The following is a 17,118-nucleotide window of genomic DNA, read 5'->3' as shown; positions in this document are numbered from 1 at the left end:
AGACTGTAGAAATCATTAAAGGAAAAAACGAGCCTAATTGGATAGGTTCTTTCATTGTTACTGCAACATATGGCTCGGGCGCATATCAATTGGCAACACCGAAAGGAGAACCATTATCAGATCATGTCAACAACATGCACCTTCGAAAATACTATACATGAATATTGCTGTTCTTCTATATGATCCTAAAAAATACAAAAAGAAAGAAGAAAAAATTAAAAAATACAAAAATAAATAAATTGAAAAAGCAAAAAAATCACCACCTTGGTGAAAACCTGGCAAACAGGCGCCTTGTGTGAAATAAAAAAAAGTAAAAAATGTGAAAAATGATAAAATAGTAAAGAAAAATCATTCGCCCTCTAGTGAAACCCTTCACAAAGATAACTTGCCCTAAACTCCCAATATGGTGGGGGTGCGAAGTTTTACATCAAATATAAAAGGAAGCCATAAAGAGTGATAATTAATAACATGCTATGCTCATAGAGTTTTACCAAAATAATTTTTTATTAATGTTCAAAGGTATGAAGAGTTCACTACATATTGACATTGTTGTTATAATCTAGTACACACTACATGATAATCTATCATCTTCAATTATTGTACAATGTCAAGGGTTTGGCCAAGTGAGAACAATCCTTACCATTTTTATATAGGTTAGAAATATCAAGACGAGCTTGTTAAAAGCATGAAATTTAGTAATGTCTATATAGTTAAAAGCATGAAATTTAGTAATGTCTATATATGTAGTTACAATTCACATTTGTACAAAAGATCATATCCATTGCAATTGCAATCATATAGACCAATTTCATAAAAAGAAAGAAAAATTGAAAACTAAAGCAAAAATATTATTATTTTATATGAAGTCTTCTAATAAACCCTTTTTTTAATTAAAAAGTATCTTACAAATCTTACAAAATTATTTAATAAAAAATATCTTACATAATTAAATTTACACTAAATAGAAAATTAAGTATATTTTTAAATTTTTTAATTAGAAACCATAATCAATCCAAACTCTTTAATTCTAAAATTATTTATATATAACCCTATGTAATTATTATTTTTAAATATAAGGTGTATTTATTTTCTTAATTGTATAGCATAAATTAATATGTTTTAAAAACAAATTTAAAATCTTCATGAATCAGATAACTTCAACGAAAAACAGCACCCTTTAAATTCTAAAAGTAAATCTCACATTAAATTGTATTGGTGTCTCATCGTTTACTTTGAACCATTATTAAAATATAATCTCTAGCTTATAAACATGAATCAGGGTAAAAATCTTTATGCGAATGGTTAGAAGTAAAAAATTGGCGTGATTAACGAACTGTTTTATGAAGACAGGTGGCCGTCAAATTTAAACTGTAAGTTAACGTTTTTATTATGATATACCGTGCCACTGCGCGCCGCAAAAGATAGATAAAATTAATGTCTGTCAAGCCACGCGTCAGCGCAGACTGTAGCGATAATCAGAGCCATTGTTGTGTACAATTTGCCAGGCTGGAGGTTCCGTCTTCGAAGGAGAAACTTTAGTGTAATACGGGACTTTCAACGTTCCGAAGTTACGGTTTCGAATCCCGCTGTGATTGTCATGACTGTAGCGATGTCGTCTCCACGCGAAACAGTCAAAATGAATTCATTGGAAAAGCATCACGCATCGCTTTCCAACAGCAATTGACATAATAGGCCGACATTGACATATACTCAACATGTATCTATCATAATCTAGAAATATTCGCGGAGGGCCACGACCAGTTAGTAGTTGCAGTAGTAGCAGTAGGAAGATAAAACAGCAAGTGTAAAAGAGCGGCATTAATGGCGACATTGGGAGACATTACGGTGTCCGCAGTGATAAATCTTCTCGCATCGTTTGCATTTCTTGTGGCGTTTGCATTTTTGAGACTGCAGCCCGTAAACGATCGAGTGTATTTCCCGAAATGGTATCTGAAAGGGGAGAGGCAGAGTTCTGGGAACAGGGGCAGAGGTATTGTGAGTAAGTTTGTGAATTTAGACTACAGGGAGTATGTTCGATTCCTCAGTTGGATGCCTCAGGCGCTCAAAATGCCGGAGGACGAGCTCATTGATCATGCCGGCCTTGATTCGGTTGTTTACCTTCGCATTTATCTCCTCGGGTAACCATTACAACGTCCTTTATGTATCTGTTTATACTGATGTTTGTGAATTTTCTATGGATTATGTTGTTTAACTTTAGTACTTATCTCCTCGGGCAAGAAAATACACCTTCCTTCACATAAATATTATATACATGTTTGCTTTGGGTAGATTTTCTATGGAGCGGTTAGGACTTAATCTCAGATCTTTCACTTGCCACTGGAGTGCTTCACGGCTGAACTTCTTTTCCTTTTTTTGTGGTTTCGAGTGTGCTTGTAATCTTCAAACCGCCTTGGAGTCTGGACAAAATGATTTATGTTTGTATTCGACTTAAAGACAGTTTTTTCGCAAAATTCTTTGCTCAGCTGTTCCAGGAAGTAATGCATTCAAATTGTCTCAGCCATATAATTCTAACAATTAAATATGCAGGGGGTGAAACCCTTTGTGGTGGAACCAGTTTAGTCCACGAATTAGAGGGGACAAGCTTCCGCAGTTCATCAAATTGTTAAACAAATATGTTTCAGTTTGAAAACCACACGGCAATGTTTGAGAGCTATCTTACCATGTACTGGCCTAGAGGAGTTGATATCAGTAACAGGGTCCAAATAAAATGGCGAACACGGCACCTGTACCTGAATACATACCTGTTACCCATCTGAACACACACCTATATAGGTAACTAACTTTGAGAAGATTGACCATTTTCTGTCGCACTTTGTGATCTATCATTAAGATGAATAATCTATAGGTTTGATCCAGAACTTAGATGTTCTGTATTTATACAGAAACATTTTCTTCTTATCTGCACATTTTGAGGTGTTCTTAAATTGACCAAAGCCACATGCAACAAGTAGAGACTCTTATAAAACTCACGCGAGACTTGAATCTCTCCTTACAAACGGTCGAGATTACTGGTTTAATATGACATACTGGCTGTATAAACAAGAGGATTAAATCTAGCAGAGTTTTAGCATGGGTCTAAATTTCATGGTTTCCTTCGACTAACATTTTAAAAAATAATAAGGGGCAACAGAATGATAGAGCAATGCTTTGCTATTTCGTGTAATCCAATACCCTAGGAATTCCCTTTAAGTTCACTCTGAACTGCTTTCAGATGATAAATATTATTACAGGAATTTCGTCAATGGAATTCAACTTAGTTTCAGTAGAATCCATTTTTTGAAGCTAATGGTAACATTGCTCTCTGGATTTTTTCAGCCTTCTCCCCACAATTATTCCAGACTTACCTCGTGGTTCAATTGAAAGTAGAAACAGGTATTATTATTGAGTCAATTTAGATTCGTTCTTCAATAAAATGATCTAGGAAGATATGAAAATTTCAGCTCTGCTACATCTTTTTGGGTTTTTCTTTGCGAAGTTATCAGTATATATTTTGAAGAAACTTTATTTAAAAATTACGATCACATACACTTCCAATTCAAAATATTAGAAGGAAGCACGGTAAATTTTAGCTCTACTCTCCAGTAGCAGCCGAAAATATCCCTCCTAAACAGTAGCCATTCCAAGTTTTTGTCAGAAAGGTTGTGCTTTTCGCATTTTAAAATTTGTCCATTCCATGGGATTACTGAGGCTAAAATAATCGGGGCAGAGTGCCCTCCATGGATCTCAACCTTTAACTTGTCATCGGGCTGTGATTCAAGAAAGGGGCTATTGTTATGGGCCAAACAAAGACCAGAACCAAGGATACATAAAGCATCGGAAGTACCAGGCAGTTGGCATTCCAGAGGAATTTAACAAGGGGATTGCCGTTTTTTTTTTTTAACTAAATACATTTACTCTAGTGTTGGCAATAGCTATGATTCCTATCTAGTTCAAATTTAAATTACCCTTCACTGAGAAGTGTGGTTGTGGTATTTCTTACTGTGAAATGAAACTTACTTCCAGAAAGTTCAATGTTGAAAAGTAATGTTACGTTTGCCTTGGTAATTTGTTTTGCCTAAAGTCACAACTATACCATACTTAATATAGGCGTGCTGTAGTGTTGAAGATGATGGTTGTGGTGCCATGTGATGTTCACTTCGATAATAGTTAGAGTCATTAGTAAAATGGAAGCACCTATCTTCTCTATTGATATTAGCTACTACATACAAGGATGGCTGCGATGATGACTTTTTCCAAAGCATTTCCGGATAACATGCGTATGATTACTTTTTTCAGAACACTATTTTGTAAGTTATGTTTTCTCCTTTTTTTAAGGTAAATTTTTTTATCTTCAGTGTCAAAGCTGCAGTTAGAGAGAGGTCAAATGAGGTTGGAAGTTAACTACAAGAATTCTGTTACATGGGCAGATACATATCTGGACAGGTCAGATACCCATTTGTTTTACGACAGTCCTCCAAGAAGCTTGTCAGTCGGGGATTTCCCAACGTTGGGTGTGTGAAGTTTCACCCTTTGTAATTTAGATCTTTACGTAAATCACCACCTGCCTTCTATTTTCCAGTTGCGTTTTAAACCTCCCAAAATTTTATATCAAATGCAGTAGTCAGGAGGCAATCAGCAAAGCCTTATTGAGAATTACCTTGCAACACTACATGGTTGATCACAGAAGAACTTTGCAGTTTGATTCACTGCAAACAAAACGCTTTTAAATATAACATAATTATCTTGCTCCACCACCTAATCCTCTCACATCAATCTTATTCTTATTACAATAGTCATCTCCAGATCGATGATGGAATTGCTATCAATTTAATGTATATTAACTTAGCCTACAATCTGAGTTTACTTTTATGTCAGATTCAAGTTTTCTTGCATCAGCTGAGGATAGATGCAGTTTGTTCCAGATATGATTGATCTGTCAACTTTTTTGCTTGGAACCATAGGTACAGTACCACTTAATTTTTTTTGATCTGTCAACTATCAGATTTGTGGCTGTGACTACTGCATGCCTAGAGTTTCAGAGGATTCTCTTTCGGCCTTGTTCTGTGTTGCAGACAGAACAGTCTTAGCTCTCTTGAGCCATGAGATGACTTGGCACAAGATGAGCATCTTAGCAACGGAAATGCTCAAAATCATATTAACATGCTCATCACGAACATCCTTCATAAAGAGCAAAATCTATAATAATATTTATATCTATCTTGATTCCGGCTTCTCATATGATTCTACTTGGAAGTAATTACCTTGCTTAACTTCACAAAAAAGGTCCCTGAGTCTATTGCTTAGCACTTTATCTGCTACTTGCTACTTGCTTGCTATCTTGATGTTATGGGGAGGTAAGATATAACTTCAACCATTTTTCTGCCTTGGGCTCGAGGCAAATATAGGTTTTTTAAGTTGTAGTTTGCACATTTCCATGTTATTTACTACAAATATTTTTCTATAATTCTATCAATCACTTAGATGCGAGTGGACATTAATTCTGTTTCTATTTTTTATTCCTTGTTTTCAAATAGTCTAGTGGACATTAATTCTGTTTCTATTTTTATTCCTTGTTTTCAAATAGTCAGTTAATGGGATCGTTCAGGAGTCAGTACATACAAATGGGAGTTTGTGTTGGTATAAGGAATTAATATTATCATTATGTAGATGGGGCTATGTTCACCGGAAAACTATAAGAATTTCCCATATTTATATTACATATAATATTATCATATATCTGGACTTCAAAATGCTTTTGGAACTTGATAAACAATGATGTCTTACTTTTCTAGTTTCATTTCTTGCAATGTTGAATATCTCAAGAAGCACAATCTTTTGCTTGGCTTTTCTAATCTGCATGCGCTGTGCACTTGCTTACTGTTCAGGCATGTCCATTTCAGCTGGGCCTTGAAAGTATTCTATGCTAATGCTTTTATTTTCTGTGGTGCAGTCTGAAAATCTTCGTTCCATTGGCGATCCTTGCTTTTGCTGTCCTTGTGCCTGTAAATGTAACGGATGGAACTTTAGTAAACTTGAAGAAAGATCTCGTATTTAGTGATATTGACAAACTCTCAATATCAAATGTGAAGACTGGTTCTCAAAGGTTAGTTTGGGTAGTTAAAATTTAATTGCATTTTGCGATGCACAATGGTCTGAGAAATGAGATCCAGAAAGAAGATTACACATGTGCTTTGTTAAGGACATATATTTTTATTTTCTTTTTGCCATTTATTTCTACTCTATGAAACATACATTACTTTTGAACCTGGACATGGACTTGGGGGAGTCTGGTATTTGGAAAATGTGTTAGTTGTCTAAGATGCAAATAAAAATATGTTGATAATCTTTTAATTTACCTAACATATAATTAAAATTTATTCTGTTTTCAGTTTTATTATTGAGGTTTGCCAAATGTTTTGATGTTTTGTTTTAAAAATTATAAAATTATAAATAATACCCTTTGGTTTACTTATGATTCATATGAAACACTTTTGGAACTTGGAGCTTGTGCTTGTGGACGTCATACCACTTTCTCATGTCAAGTGGAATCTTATTAGAGTATACTTGTGTCAAAGGAGGTTTTGACTGAATATGTTTGTCCTAGTCAAATTTAATGTCATTATTATTGGGAGTAGTTTCTTTCCTGCATATATGTAAAAAATCTTATTTGGTCTTGATCATATACTGATAGGCTTTTCCTGATGTCCCAAATCTTCAAGAATTCTATTTATTGTTTGGTTTATAACTAAAGATGCTGCTATGTTTGAGAACTATGTGTTTCTAATTATCATGGTATGACCTTTTGCCAACAAGCCATGAAATGCACTGGTACGCTTTTGCTTTTGCAACATTTGTTTGGCCCGCTGTAACATTTTGGACTGGTGCCATAGGCTGTTTGGCCTCGTGGATGTTATTAAAAACATTCATTCATTCATTTCTTCAAGTGTTAATTCATCCTGATCTTGATCTTCCTCAAGGCTGTGGCGAAGACAGTATGGTAATTTCACACCATTTTTTTGGCATAAGAAGAAACTTAATGAAGTACAGATATCTTTTTTATTGTCATAAAAAATACTTATAAAGAAATTTATTCCAATAGTTCAAGCCATTTTTCTACTTCATCTGCATTGATTTTTCCTTATAAGAAGAGGGATAATGAAATTCACTTGTACCTTAAAGGTGTCAGATGCTTGAAGGGTTTGCTTGATTAAGAAGTGGATGCCACAAACACAAATTATGAAGGGATTAACTCATCCTGGTCTTCATCTTCCTCCAGGCTGCTTTGTAGACATTATGCTTCCCACCATTTTTTGACATCAGTAGCAACATAATAAAAGGCTAATGTTACTTTTTATTTTTTTGGATGCGAGACTATTCATGAATGCAGCTATTATTGTAATAATTATTGAATATGAATTAGTTCAATTGAGTAAAAATAGAGTAGTGTAGCAGGTTTGGCTATCATAGCATGAGATTTCTTGGAGTGGTTCATTTCTTAAGGAGTATTTTTTGGTATAACCCTATGTTCATTTTTGGTGGAGAAATGAGGGTTTACATCAAATCCTTTGAACATTGGCACACAAATAGGGGCCTTGTTCTCAGGTTTTTTACTATATATGCATTTTTCGCTGCTTTAACACAACAATGTTGAAGCAAGCCTGATGGTTCTTTGGTTGAAATTTGAACTCATTTCATCATTGTGGCAATGCTCTAACTTTACCAGGTCCTCTTTGGACTCGATATATCGAAGCTGAAAAGAATTTTGCAACTGAGATTTAATTTTGGAGAAGTCATCAGTGAAATAGACAAATCTGGATCCGATGGAATTTATACTCTGAATTTAAAATCAAATTCACATTTAGACGTGTTTCAGAAGAGTAATCAGACAAATTTTTTAATCTTGAGGTCTGCGGAAAAATGGGTCTGAAAATTTTAAGAAATCCTATTGAACAGGTTTTGAAATCTGGGCAGTTCAAGAACGGTATTGTTCTGCCTAACCTTCTGTTAAATGTATTCTATCATCAGCATGTTGAAGATCAACGCACATTGGCCTACCATATATCTTGTATTGTCCATTTTGTTGCTATTTCAACATTATTATTTATGTTTGGATATTTGGATCTTCATGGTTAAGGTTCAGAGTGCAGACTATTAGAAAATATCTAGGATAAATAATAAGGATCTGGAGATTAGTTGATAGTTAGGTCTAAGGTCAAGAAAGGGAGCAAGCCCAACAGTTGTGTGATAAGATTTGAACTCAGGTAGCCATTGCAGTAATGCTCTGCCTTCACCCTTTTAGTGTTGCTCACTAGACTGGTGCAACACTATGCTGAAGGTATTATATTATGAGTATATTGAAGATTAGGGCATATTGGCCTATAATACATCTCGTGTTATGCATTTTGTTGATAATTCAAATTTATTATGTATTAATGGATCTTCAGAGTTCTGGATCAGACTATTATAAATTTTCTAGGACCAAAGATAATAAAAGACCTGGAGGATAGTCGATGGTTGTTTCTAATGTCAAGAAAAAGATCAATTGGGGAGTCCTACCTTGCCCAACTCTCCTTACGAGATTGTGATTCATTAACATCTTCATTGCAAATAAATTTTGTAAAAGAAGAAATGAAGCAGATGCAAAGACATGAATGCATATTGAATCCTCCAAGAGGGAAATACAATTGTAACTTACTGTTTCCTAAATGAAAATGATCAGTTTCTATTTCTGTATTTTGGATGCTGTAGTTCATATCCCTTTTTGAAGTTAATTTCAAAATATACTAAATAGAAAACTCTAAAAGCTGAGACTGTAGTTAAAGAATACTTTGCTGCATATTTTTAAGTTCGCTATTCAAGTTGATTATAGCCATGTTACTTATGGTAGAGTTTGCATCGTAATCCTTTTGATCTGATGTTGCCTATTGGTGAGATAGGTTTTGGGCTCATCTAGCAATGGCATATGTATTTGCAACATGGACATGCTTTGTTCTTTACACAGAATATGATAAAGTAGCATCCATGAGAATACGGTTCTTGGCTTCACAACAGCGTCGTGCAGATCAATTCACTGTAAGTTTGATTTTGAATGGCACAAACAAGTTTTTTATTAGTTATACGTTGATAAAAGCCTTACAATTGATTTATTTCACTTTTAGAATATTTCTATGCTCTTGCACAGTGTGATATATTTGAGCAGGGAGATTAAATTGTACATCATTTGTGTTAGAATAATCACCATTGAAATTTAAATTGTCTTCCTTTTGAAATTGCAATATTTTTGGCTTCTTTGAAGAGACTTTTTTATCCGTTAAGTTTCTTCGTTTCTTGAATGCCTCACAATGCCTTCTGCAAATTAATGAGTTGTCTCAAGATGGTTATATGAGGTGAGTTAAGTCTCAACAACCTAATATGGTGTCAAAGAAGTAAAACTCAATCTAAAAAATCGATTTTATATTTTAAATTTTATATTTATAAAAAAACTAGATGATGTAAAATAAAAAATACAAATTTAAAATTTAAAATATAAGTAAATAAAAAATAAAATACTATTTTAGAAGGTTACCTTAAATAGTTCCAACTTTGTGAGGCATTTGAATATGACTTGTAACATATAATGATTAGTCACAAACATTTAGATCTCGTTGACCTTAGTTTAAAGTTGTTTTATCAACTTTATCTAGGTTATTAATCTCTCTATCATCATGTTGAATGCGTGAACAGCACATAGTGTCCAAACTATGTGCCTATATCTTACCTTAACCAACAACACCTCATCTTTGCAATTTTTAGCATTGTCTATTTTGACTTGGACAATGTTTTGAGGCTACATTGTCTTGACTCTTAGTAGACTCTACAAAGATGTCAGTAACGAATTCTGCACCCTTCACCTATCTGATCAATCAACTGCCCTAAAAAATATTTCCCTTGTATGAACACTACAATACCATTAATTAGAGTTTGTCTATACAATCTTCCCATCAATCAAAAGTGATGCATCCATTTTTTCATTCATGAGTCCCTAATCAACTGCAATGAAGTATCTACATGATTTTTTCTTGGTCAATAGGGTGGTGTGTACCTCTTCATAGCTAGGACCTGTGTACATTTTATTGGCCTCATTGATCCCCAGTTACCATTTCCCTACTCTATGATAATTTTGTAAGGCTGAAAGAAAGCCTATGTACAACATTTATTAAGCTCATCGGTATTATCGCTCACCTCATTCTACAATGCCGTTGTAAATGGATTTGTATCTTTTTTTCTTTGAGGGCAAGAGAGATACTATTGTCTTCTTTTGAAGACACTGTATCTAAAAATAGATGTATAGCAGCGACTGTTGGAGTACAGGATTGTCTGTAATGTCCCCTTTTTGAAATAGGATTTATTAATAAATAATAACAATAAATTAAAATATAAAAGAATAAAAATAAAAATTAATATAATTAAAATTTAGTTAAGTTTAATGAATGGTCAAAAGGCATGAAATGAAAAGTTGTGACTCCCTCAAATATGAGATATAAAAGGGAGAGAAGAGAACTTCATTGGGGAAAAAAAGGAAAAAAGGATGAAAGAAGGGAGCAAAGGAATTAAGGAAGCATTAATGGGAAGAAGATAAGGAAGTGACTCTTTCAAAGGAGCAGCAATAATGAAAGGTTGTGACCCTTTTGAAGGGTGGTAGTTGTGAAAGATTGTGACCATTAAGAAGAGGTGTGACTCTCCCTCACATTGGAGAATATAAAGTGGAGAAGTTTTCATTTGAGAAGGAAGGATCCATGGAATAGAGCAAAATATCTGAAGCAGATTTAGGAGCAGACCTAAATCAGAATTTTAAGAAAATCTGGAAGAATGATATGAACATTTATCAAAGAGATCAGAACACAAATACAAATCTGCAAACAATAATAAAGCAGGCATTGAAGGAAAAGAAGAGGAAACATTAAATCAATAACCATAGAATCAGACCTGATGGAATAGAAAGGATTCTCATACACACATATGTATATCTGAGTATAGGCAGCAGATCAGATTGACATAAACAGCAGACCTGTGCATTTAAAGAGGGAAACAACATTGAATTGAATCTGTCCAAATTACCACAGCAGACTGAAAATACATAACCTGCAATAATTCTACACGTATATTGGGCAAGATTTAATGTCCTCCTAACAGGGGACATTACATTGTCCTATAGCAGCTTGTTCAATCAGGACCCTTTTTTGGGCAAAGGATGAGACTTTTATTGATTTTCTTTGGCTGCTTTGTCTGGTCCCTCTTGCTCTTTGATACATGCAAGAATTTGTGCCTTTACCAGCGCATGTTTTATTGTCCCACTACAATTTCTAATTCCTTGGTCAGGAATCACACACAAAGTGGTTTACACCCAATTGTATAAGCTCTTATAATCATTTGGGCACTTGCTGCAATTATTATGGTACAGATACATCCCTCTAATTATGCAATAATTTCTGTTGAAATAAACAAACTGTGACTTGTTGAACCACACTGTTAACTGGTCAAAAGTAGTGTTTTAACACAGATATATAGTTTTGTAGGTAAGATGCATGTTCCAATGACTCTTGGAAAAATCATTCTTTTTAAAAGTAGTTGAAAGTTGAGTCTGTTTGATAATTTGAAGAAAGATATTGTATAATGTTGTTAATCCTTCTTTGAGCTTGACTTTAACTAAACAATCCAGGTTTCTGTTTTATACTCGAGAAATAAACACTAGCAGAAGAACAGGGAATTTCCATGGTTATAATGTGACAAAATTAAGGGGAGTTTTCTAAGCAGAAAGTTTTTGCTTTTATTGAAAGCTGTGATCAGTCTTTAGCCTTTTTCATATATCAATGTTAACATATTCTTTATGCTTCATTCTTTGCTTCTGAATGTTTAATTAGAAACACAACAATGAATATGAAGACTGACAGGATATTAGTAAGATATTCCCTATACTTCATTTCATCGTTTGTGAAGATTTAACTAGAATCACAACAGTGAGCACTGAAAACTGACAGCAAAGCGATTCTCACAGGTCTTGGTTAGAAATGTGCCTCCTGATTCTCATGAGTCCACTACCGAGCATATTGAACACTTTTTTCGAGTTAACCATCCTGATCACTATTTGTCTCATCAGGTAAGAATTTGCAGAGAGAATGACTGTGTAACTCATGTAATGTTTATGGATTTATGTGAGGTTTAGGAGGGATATTCTGAATAGAATCTAGATAAACTGGAGCTGGGGTTGAAAATGTGATTGTATACTTACAGAAAGAATGCAAATTTGCAAAAAATGTTGATGCTAGTTATTTGTTGCAAGTTCCATGTTTGCCATTACTTGCATTTGAGATCCACATCCAAATATAAGGATAAAAGTGTTTTTCGTGTCTATCCAATCCAGGTTGTCTATGATGCAAATAAACTTGCCAAGTTTGTGAAGCATAAGGAAGGTCTGAAGAACTGGCTGGATTATTATCAGAACAAGCATATAAGACATCCTGATAAGAGGCCAACTAGAAAGGTTGATTTCTTCCATAAATCTATAAAATTGTGTCATGCCCCTCATAGATTCTAATATCTTATGCTATTTTTGCTTTGGGAATAGGAAAAAGGTGAGTAATTTGTATGTTTGTTTCAATGAATACCATCTTCTGTAGCAGTATGAATATGTTTTGATTCTGTACTGCCTTCTTGATGCTGTGCAAATATCATTGACATCTCTGATTGTATTGTCATATTTTAGAAAGGTTTTCTTGGCCTTTGGGGTCAGAGGGTGGATGCCATTGAATTTTATGTTGCACGAATTGATGCCTTGGCAAAGCAAGTACGTACCTCCTTCTAAGAACTCTCTCTTGTTAAATATACAAGATGTTCTGGTTCTGAATGTTCAAATAAAATTTAAAATATGGAATGTCTATACTTATAATCTTGCAATCTATCCTTTATGTAGTGTTTCTAACTATACAGTTTTGAGAACCACAATAATGAATTAAATTCATTTGTAACAAGTTACAACAATTAGTCTTTGTGTAATATGTCTCTTTCTTATTATAATAATTAGCTAATTGAATTCAGGTAATAATTAATTATCAGACGTGAAGTTTATTGAGTTAAACCAATTTAATATATTTTGATTTGGTGAAATTATAAAATCGTGATTATGTATCAAACTAAGAAATCAGTATATGCATATTTAGCTAAAGCGAGTTTATGCCAGATGAGCAAAAACTGATTGTAAATGGATCTAAACACACATCTACACTTATGTAAGTGGTCTTGTTTACAACTTCAATTTACCTTTTTTGGATTCTTACAGTAGTATGCACATGCATGCATATATATAAAAATGTATATTTGTGCTGCTGTGCAGACACACACGCACACACGCAGAGGCAGAGAGAGAGAGAGAGAGAGAGAGAGAGAGAGAGAGAGACGCACACATGCAGAGAGGCAGAGTGTGAGAGAGAGAGAGAGAGAGAGATGCTTGCAACCATAGCATGATGAAATTTGTGTATGCCTCACATAGAGTTGGGTATATGTCTTAAATTTGATACAAAGACACAAAGCTTTTCAAAGATTTTATATAAAAAGAAGACATTAATGTTTTGTCAAAGGGAAGTGCTGATAGGGAGTGATGAGATGTAGACCATCCTTGTGACGTGGTGAAACATAGTAATCTTGTTTGTTTATGTTGATGATCTTTCCAACATTGGAAGTAGATCTATTCTAATTGAACAGGTGAAACATGATATATGTTCTGTTCTTGATATGTCATATCTAAGCTTGCTTCAATTGTTTAGGTGTAGAATTTTGGCAAAATGATCATAAATTTTTTGTATCACAAATTGAGTATGCTGAATTTATTTTGCAAAAAATTCAAATGACTAAATGTAATCCTACATCTACGCTTATGGAAGTTAGGTATAAGAATTCAACCAAAATTGTTACATCCTTTGTCAATGAAACAATGTATCAACAATTGGTCGGTAACTTGATTTATCTTACTACCACTAGATTGGATCTTTGGTTTGCAATCAGATGCCTTTTTCAATTCAGGTCTAAGCCTCAAGAGCAACATTGGCAAGCTGCAAAATGAGTTCTTTGATGGTTAAAGGTCCCCTTGACTTTGGCATCCCATAACATTTTGTTGACTTCATGCTAACTAGATATAGTCACTCTGATTGGGCTGGTTAAATTGACAATAGGAACTCTACAATAGGTTATGCTATTAACTTATTACTCTTAGTTTAGGAGTGATTTCTTAGTAGATCAATCTTCAAAACACATTTGCTTTATCCTCCATGGAAGCAAAATATAAGGCAACAGGCAGTACAGGTTGTAAGGCAGACATTCCATTGGATCAAACTCGACTGATCTCACTTTTTTGTGACAGCCAATCTATCATTCTCAGACTGAGCATATTGATGTTCATCATCATTACATTTGCTAGTTGGTTGATAATGAATATGTTCGTTTTTATTACTGTCCTATAGAGGAGTATATTGTAGACATAATAACTAAATCATTTGGTTAAGATAAATTTGTCACGTTTAGAGGTAAGCTTAGAATTGTATCCGATTTATTCATTAAGGAGAGGGATATGGGGTATTTGATTAAAATATGCTTTATAATGGTGATTTTAGCATTATAGTATTGTTGGGAGTTTGTTCCTAAATCATAAGCTATTTTGTTTAATTCCTTGGCTTATATAATAAGCCATTCTACAATGTAATATTCATTGGATAAAGATTATAATGTTAATATAAGGAACTTGCCTTCACTTAATTTGTGGAAACCAATAGATATTTTATATACAAGGCTCTACCTTTTCTAGAGGTTTGATACTTGTTTTTTAGTCTTAGCAAAGATCACCAACAAAAGTGACATTTTGGACTTTGGGGATCAAGTGACCAGAGATATTTTAACAGCAAAAGGGCTTCTTGTGATAATTATCAAAAACAACAATGGAAGCAAAACAAAAACATACATGAATTAAATTATTCATCTACCTGTATCAGGCTTACAAACACACTCATGAACCTTCACATTACACAATCTAACAATGAATCACAATTCTGTTTCTTTCCCCTGCCTCGTTTCTCATACATAGTTGGCCACTTAGCTTGACTCACCTCTTCTATTCCCCTTTACATTTCCTATTAGAGGAATAGCATTGCCAACCAATGAGATCCTGCCTCTCTCTTTGCTTGGAGGACCTATCTTTGTCCTTTGTTCCCTCTCACCTTGGAGATTCTTTCTCTTTCTAATTTTCCTTTAAAGGAAACACTTTGCTTTGAAGATTGATGGTTCTCTCAAAGGTAAGGACCTTACCATTTGGCAATTGAATGGTTGCCCAAAGTAATTGACCATTGACAGAGATATTGATTGCTAACCAAAGATGTCTTAACATAGCTGATGCAAGCAATTTAGCACCCAAAATGACTAGGATAAATGGCCTGCTATGTAGAGAGAGAAATAGGAAACAATGGCCAAGAAAAGAAAATATAACATTATGGTGCAAATAATCAGTGGCCAACAAAGCATAATAGTCCACCACCTCAGTGAAGAAGGCAATACCCTTACTAGTGTCCAAATGATGACAAAAAGAAATTTCACGGTGTAGCAAAGAAGATAACAACATGCTGACCTATCACCACACATGCTAGAAAAGATAAAGACTTGACCTCTTTAAGAAGTTGATTGGTTGCTAGGGCAAACAACGATCCCTAAAGATCATTAGGAACTGCTGTATATTCATTTGGACATTGACTCTATTGTAGAAAGCTATGTAATCAAATGAACAAATTCACCCAACTAATGACTTATCACCAAAGATCTGTAGCATGCTATCAAGTTGCCTATAGTGGTCTAAATAGCAACTGCTATACCAAGTTGTTCTGCACCTGTAGCAGCCTGATACATGCGTGTAGCAACCTATAGCTAACCTGTAGCAGCCTGACATGTGTGCAGCACCCTATAGCTAACCCGTAGCAAATTTATAGTTAATACTATAGCCTAACAGAACACCTGAAGCCTTTTTGTAGCAGCCTTCTGAGTATGCATGTTTATCAAAACCTTACATCCAACCACAACTTAAACTAAAGAAAGCTGAAAACACAACCTACTACTATTTTTGGGTGATGCAAGACCTACTACTATAATTTCTATATTCAACAATGGTGAGTATTTTGCAACTCTATACATTGAAATTTCAATTGGTTAACTTTTGGGGTCCAGTTTAACAAGTTTTTAACTTTTTGAATATCAGCCTTAAATAGGATTTTGACCATAGATAAAAGAGGTGAGATATGGTATGGGTATAAGAGATGAGGACAGTTATTGGTATGGAAGACGAGGATAATTACTGAGTGCTTAGAGACAACAAATGTAAATAACAATTTAAATATTTAAATTTATTAAAAACCCGAAGGCTATATAACTTCAGCAAATATAAAATGCTTAAAATTATAAAACTAACATTCAGAAGTACATAAATAAATATTAATGAAAACAAAGATGAATTATATTGATATCTGATAACCATAATTATGACATAACAGTCATAAATTAAACCAAGATCACCTAGAGGCAGCAGCAGGGACAAGGATGACAATGCTATTATTTAAAAACACAGTACAGGAGTTACTCAGAGAAGATATATTAAAATATTTTCAATCAATTGATAATACTTTAGTGCATGTAGGCGTCTTTATCCTTTTTATAATTCTTCTTCTTACTAATGCCTTTTTGGGTCTTAATACTAAAAAAATTCTGCATAGAAAATAGAAAATTACAAGTCCTCTTGTATTTTCTAACTATATAAACTTTTGTCATCCAATTATTAGCACTTGGAAAAAATAACCAATATAATTTATATGATATATTTAAGAAACTTTTATAGACTGATTTCCAATTTTCAAGGGAAATTTCCACGAGATGTATTGAGATGCAAAGAAACTTAATCTGAAGTCTCCTGACATTTGGAGATGTATCCATATGTGTCTCTGAAATTGGAACAAATGTCTGATATGGGAGATGAGTACCAGGGTTTAGGGTACGAGTCTATGACTAACTACAGTTTTAACCCAGGATTTCCATACAATTTGTAGATTTTTTTGG

The 17,118-nt window shown here is 34.0% G+C and overlaps 1 protein-coding gene across 1 annotated transcript in view; it reads left to right on the top strand.

Moving 5' to 3' along the window:
• The first annotated feature begins 1,538 nt into the window (after positions 1-1,538).
• Positions 1,539-17,118, top strand: part of LOC131076708 (CSC1-like protein At3g21620) — a 28,795-nt gene continuing 13,215 nt past the window's right edge. The window contains exons 1-6 of the mRNA XM_058014010.2: positions 1,539-2,138; positions 5,951-6,103; positions 8,937-9,072; positions 12,035-12,136; positions 12,401-12,520; positions 12,743-12,823. Coding sequence (XP_057869993.2) covers positions 1,822-2,138; positions 5,951-6,103; positions 8,937-9,072; positions 12,035-12,136; positions 12,401-12,520; positions 12,743-12,823 — 909 coding nt within the window. The 5' untranslated portion in view covers positions 1,539-1,821. The remainder of the gene's footprint in view (positions 2,139-5,950; positions 6,104-8,936; positions 9,073-12,034; positions 12,137-12,400; positions 12,521-12,742; positions 12,824-17,118) is intronic.

Source organism: Cryptomeria japonica, chromosome 10 (genome assembly GCF_030272615.1).
Source record: "Cryptomeria japonica chromosome 10, Sugi_1.0, whole genome shotgun sequence".
Taxonomy (NCBI): Eukaryota; Viridiplantae; Streptophyta; class Pinopsida; order Cupressales; family Cupressaceae; genus Cryptomeria; species Cryptomeria japonica.
This window is presented reverse-complemented; position numbering and strand designations above follow the sequence as displayed.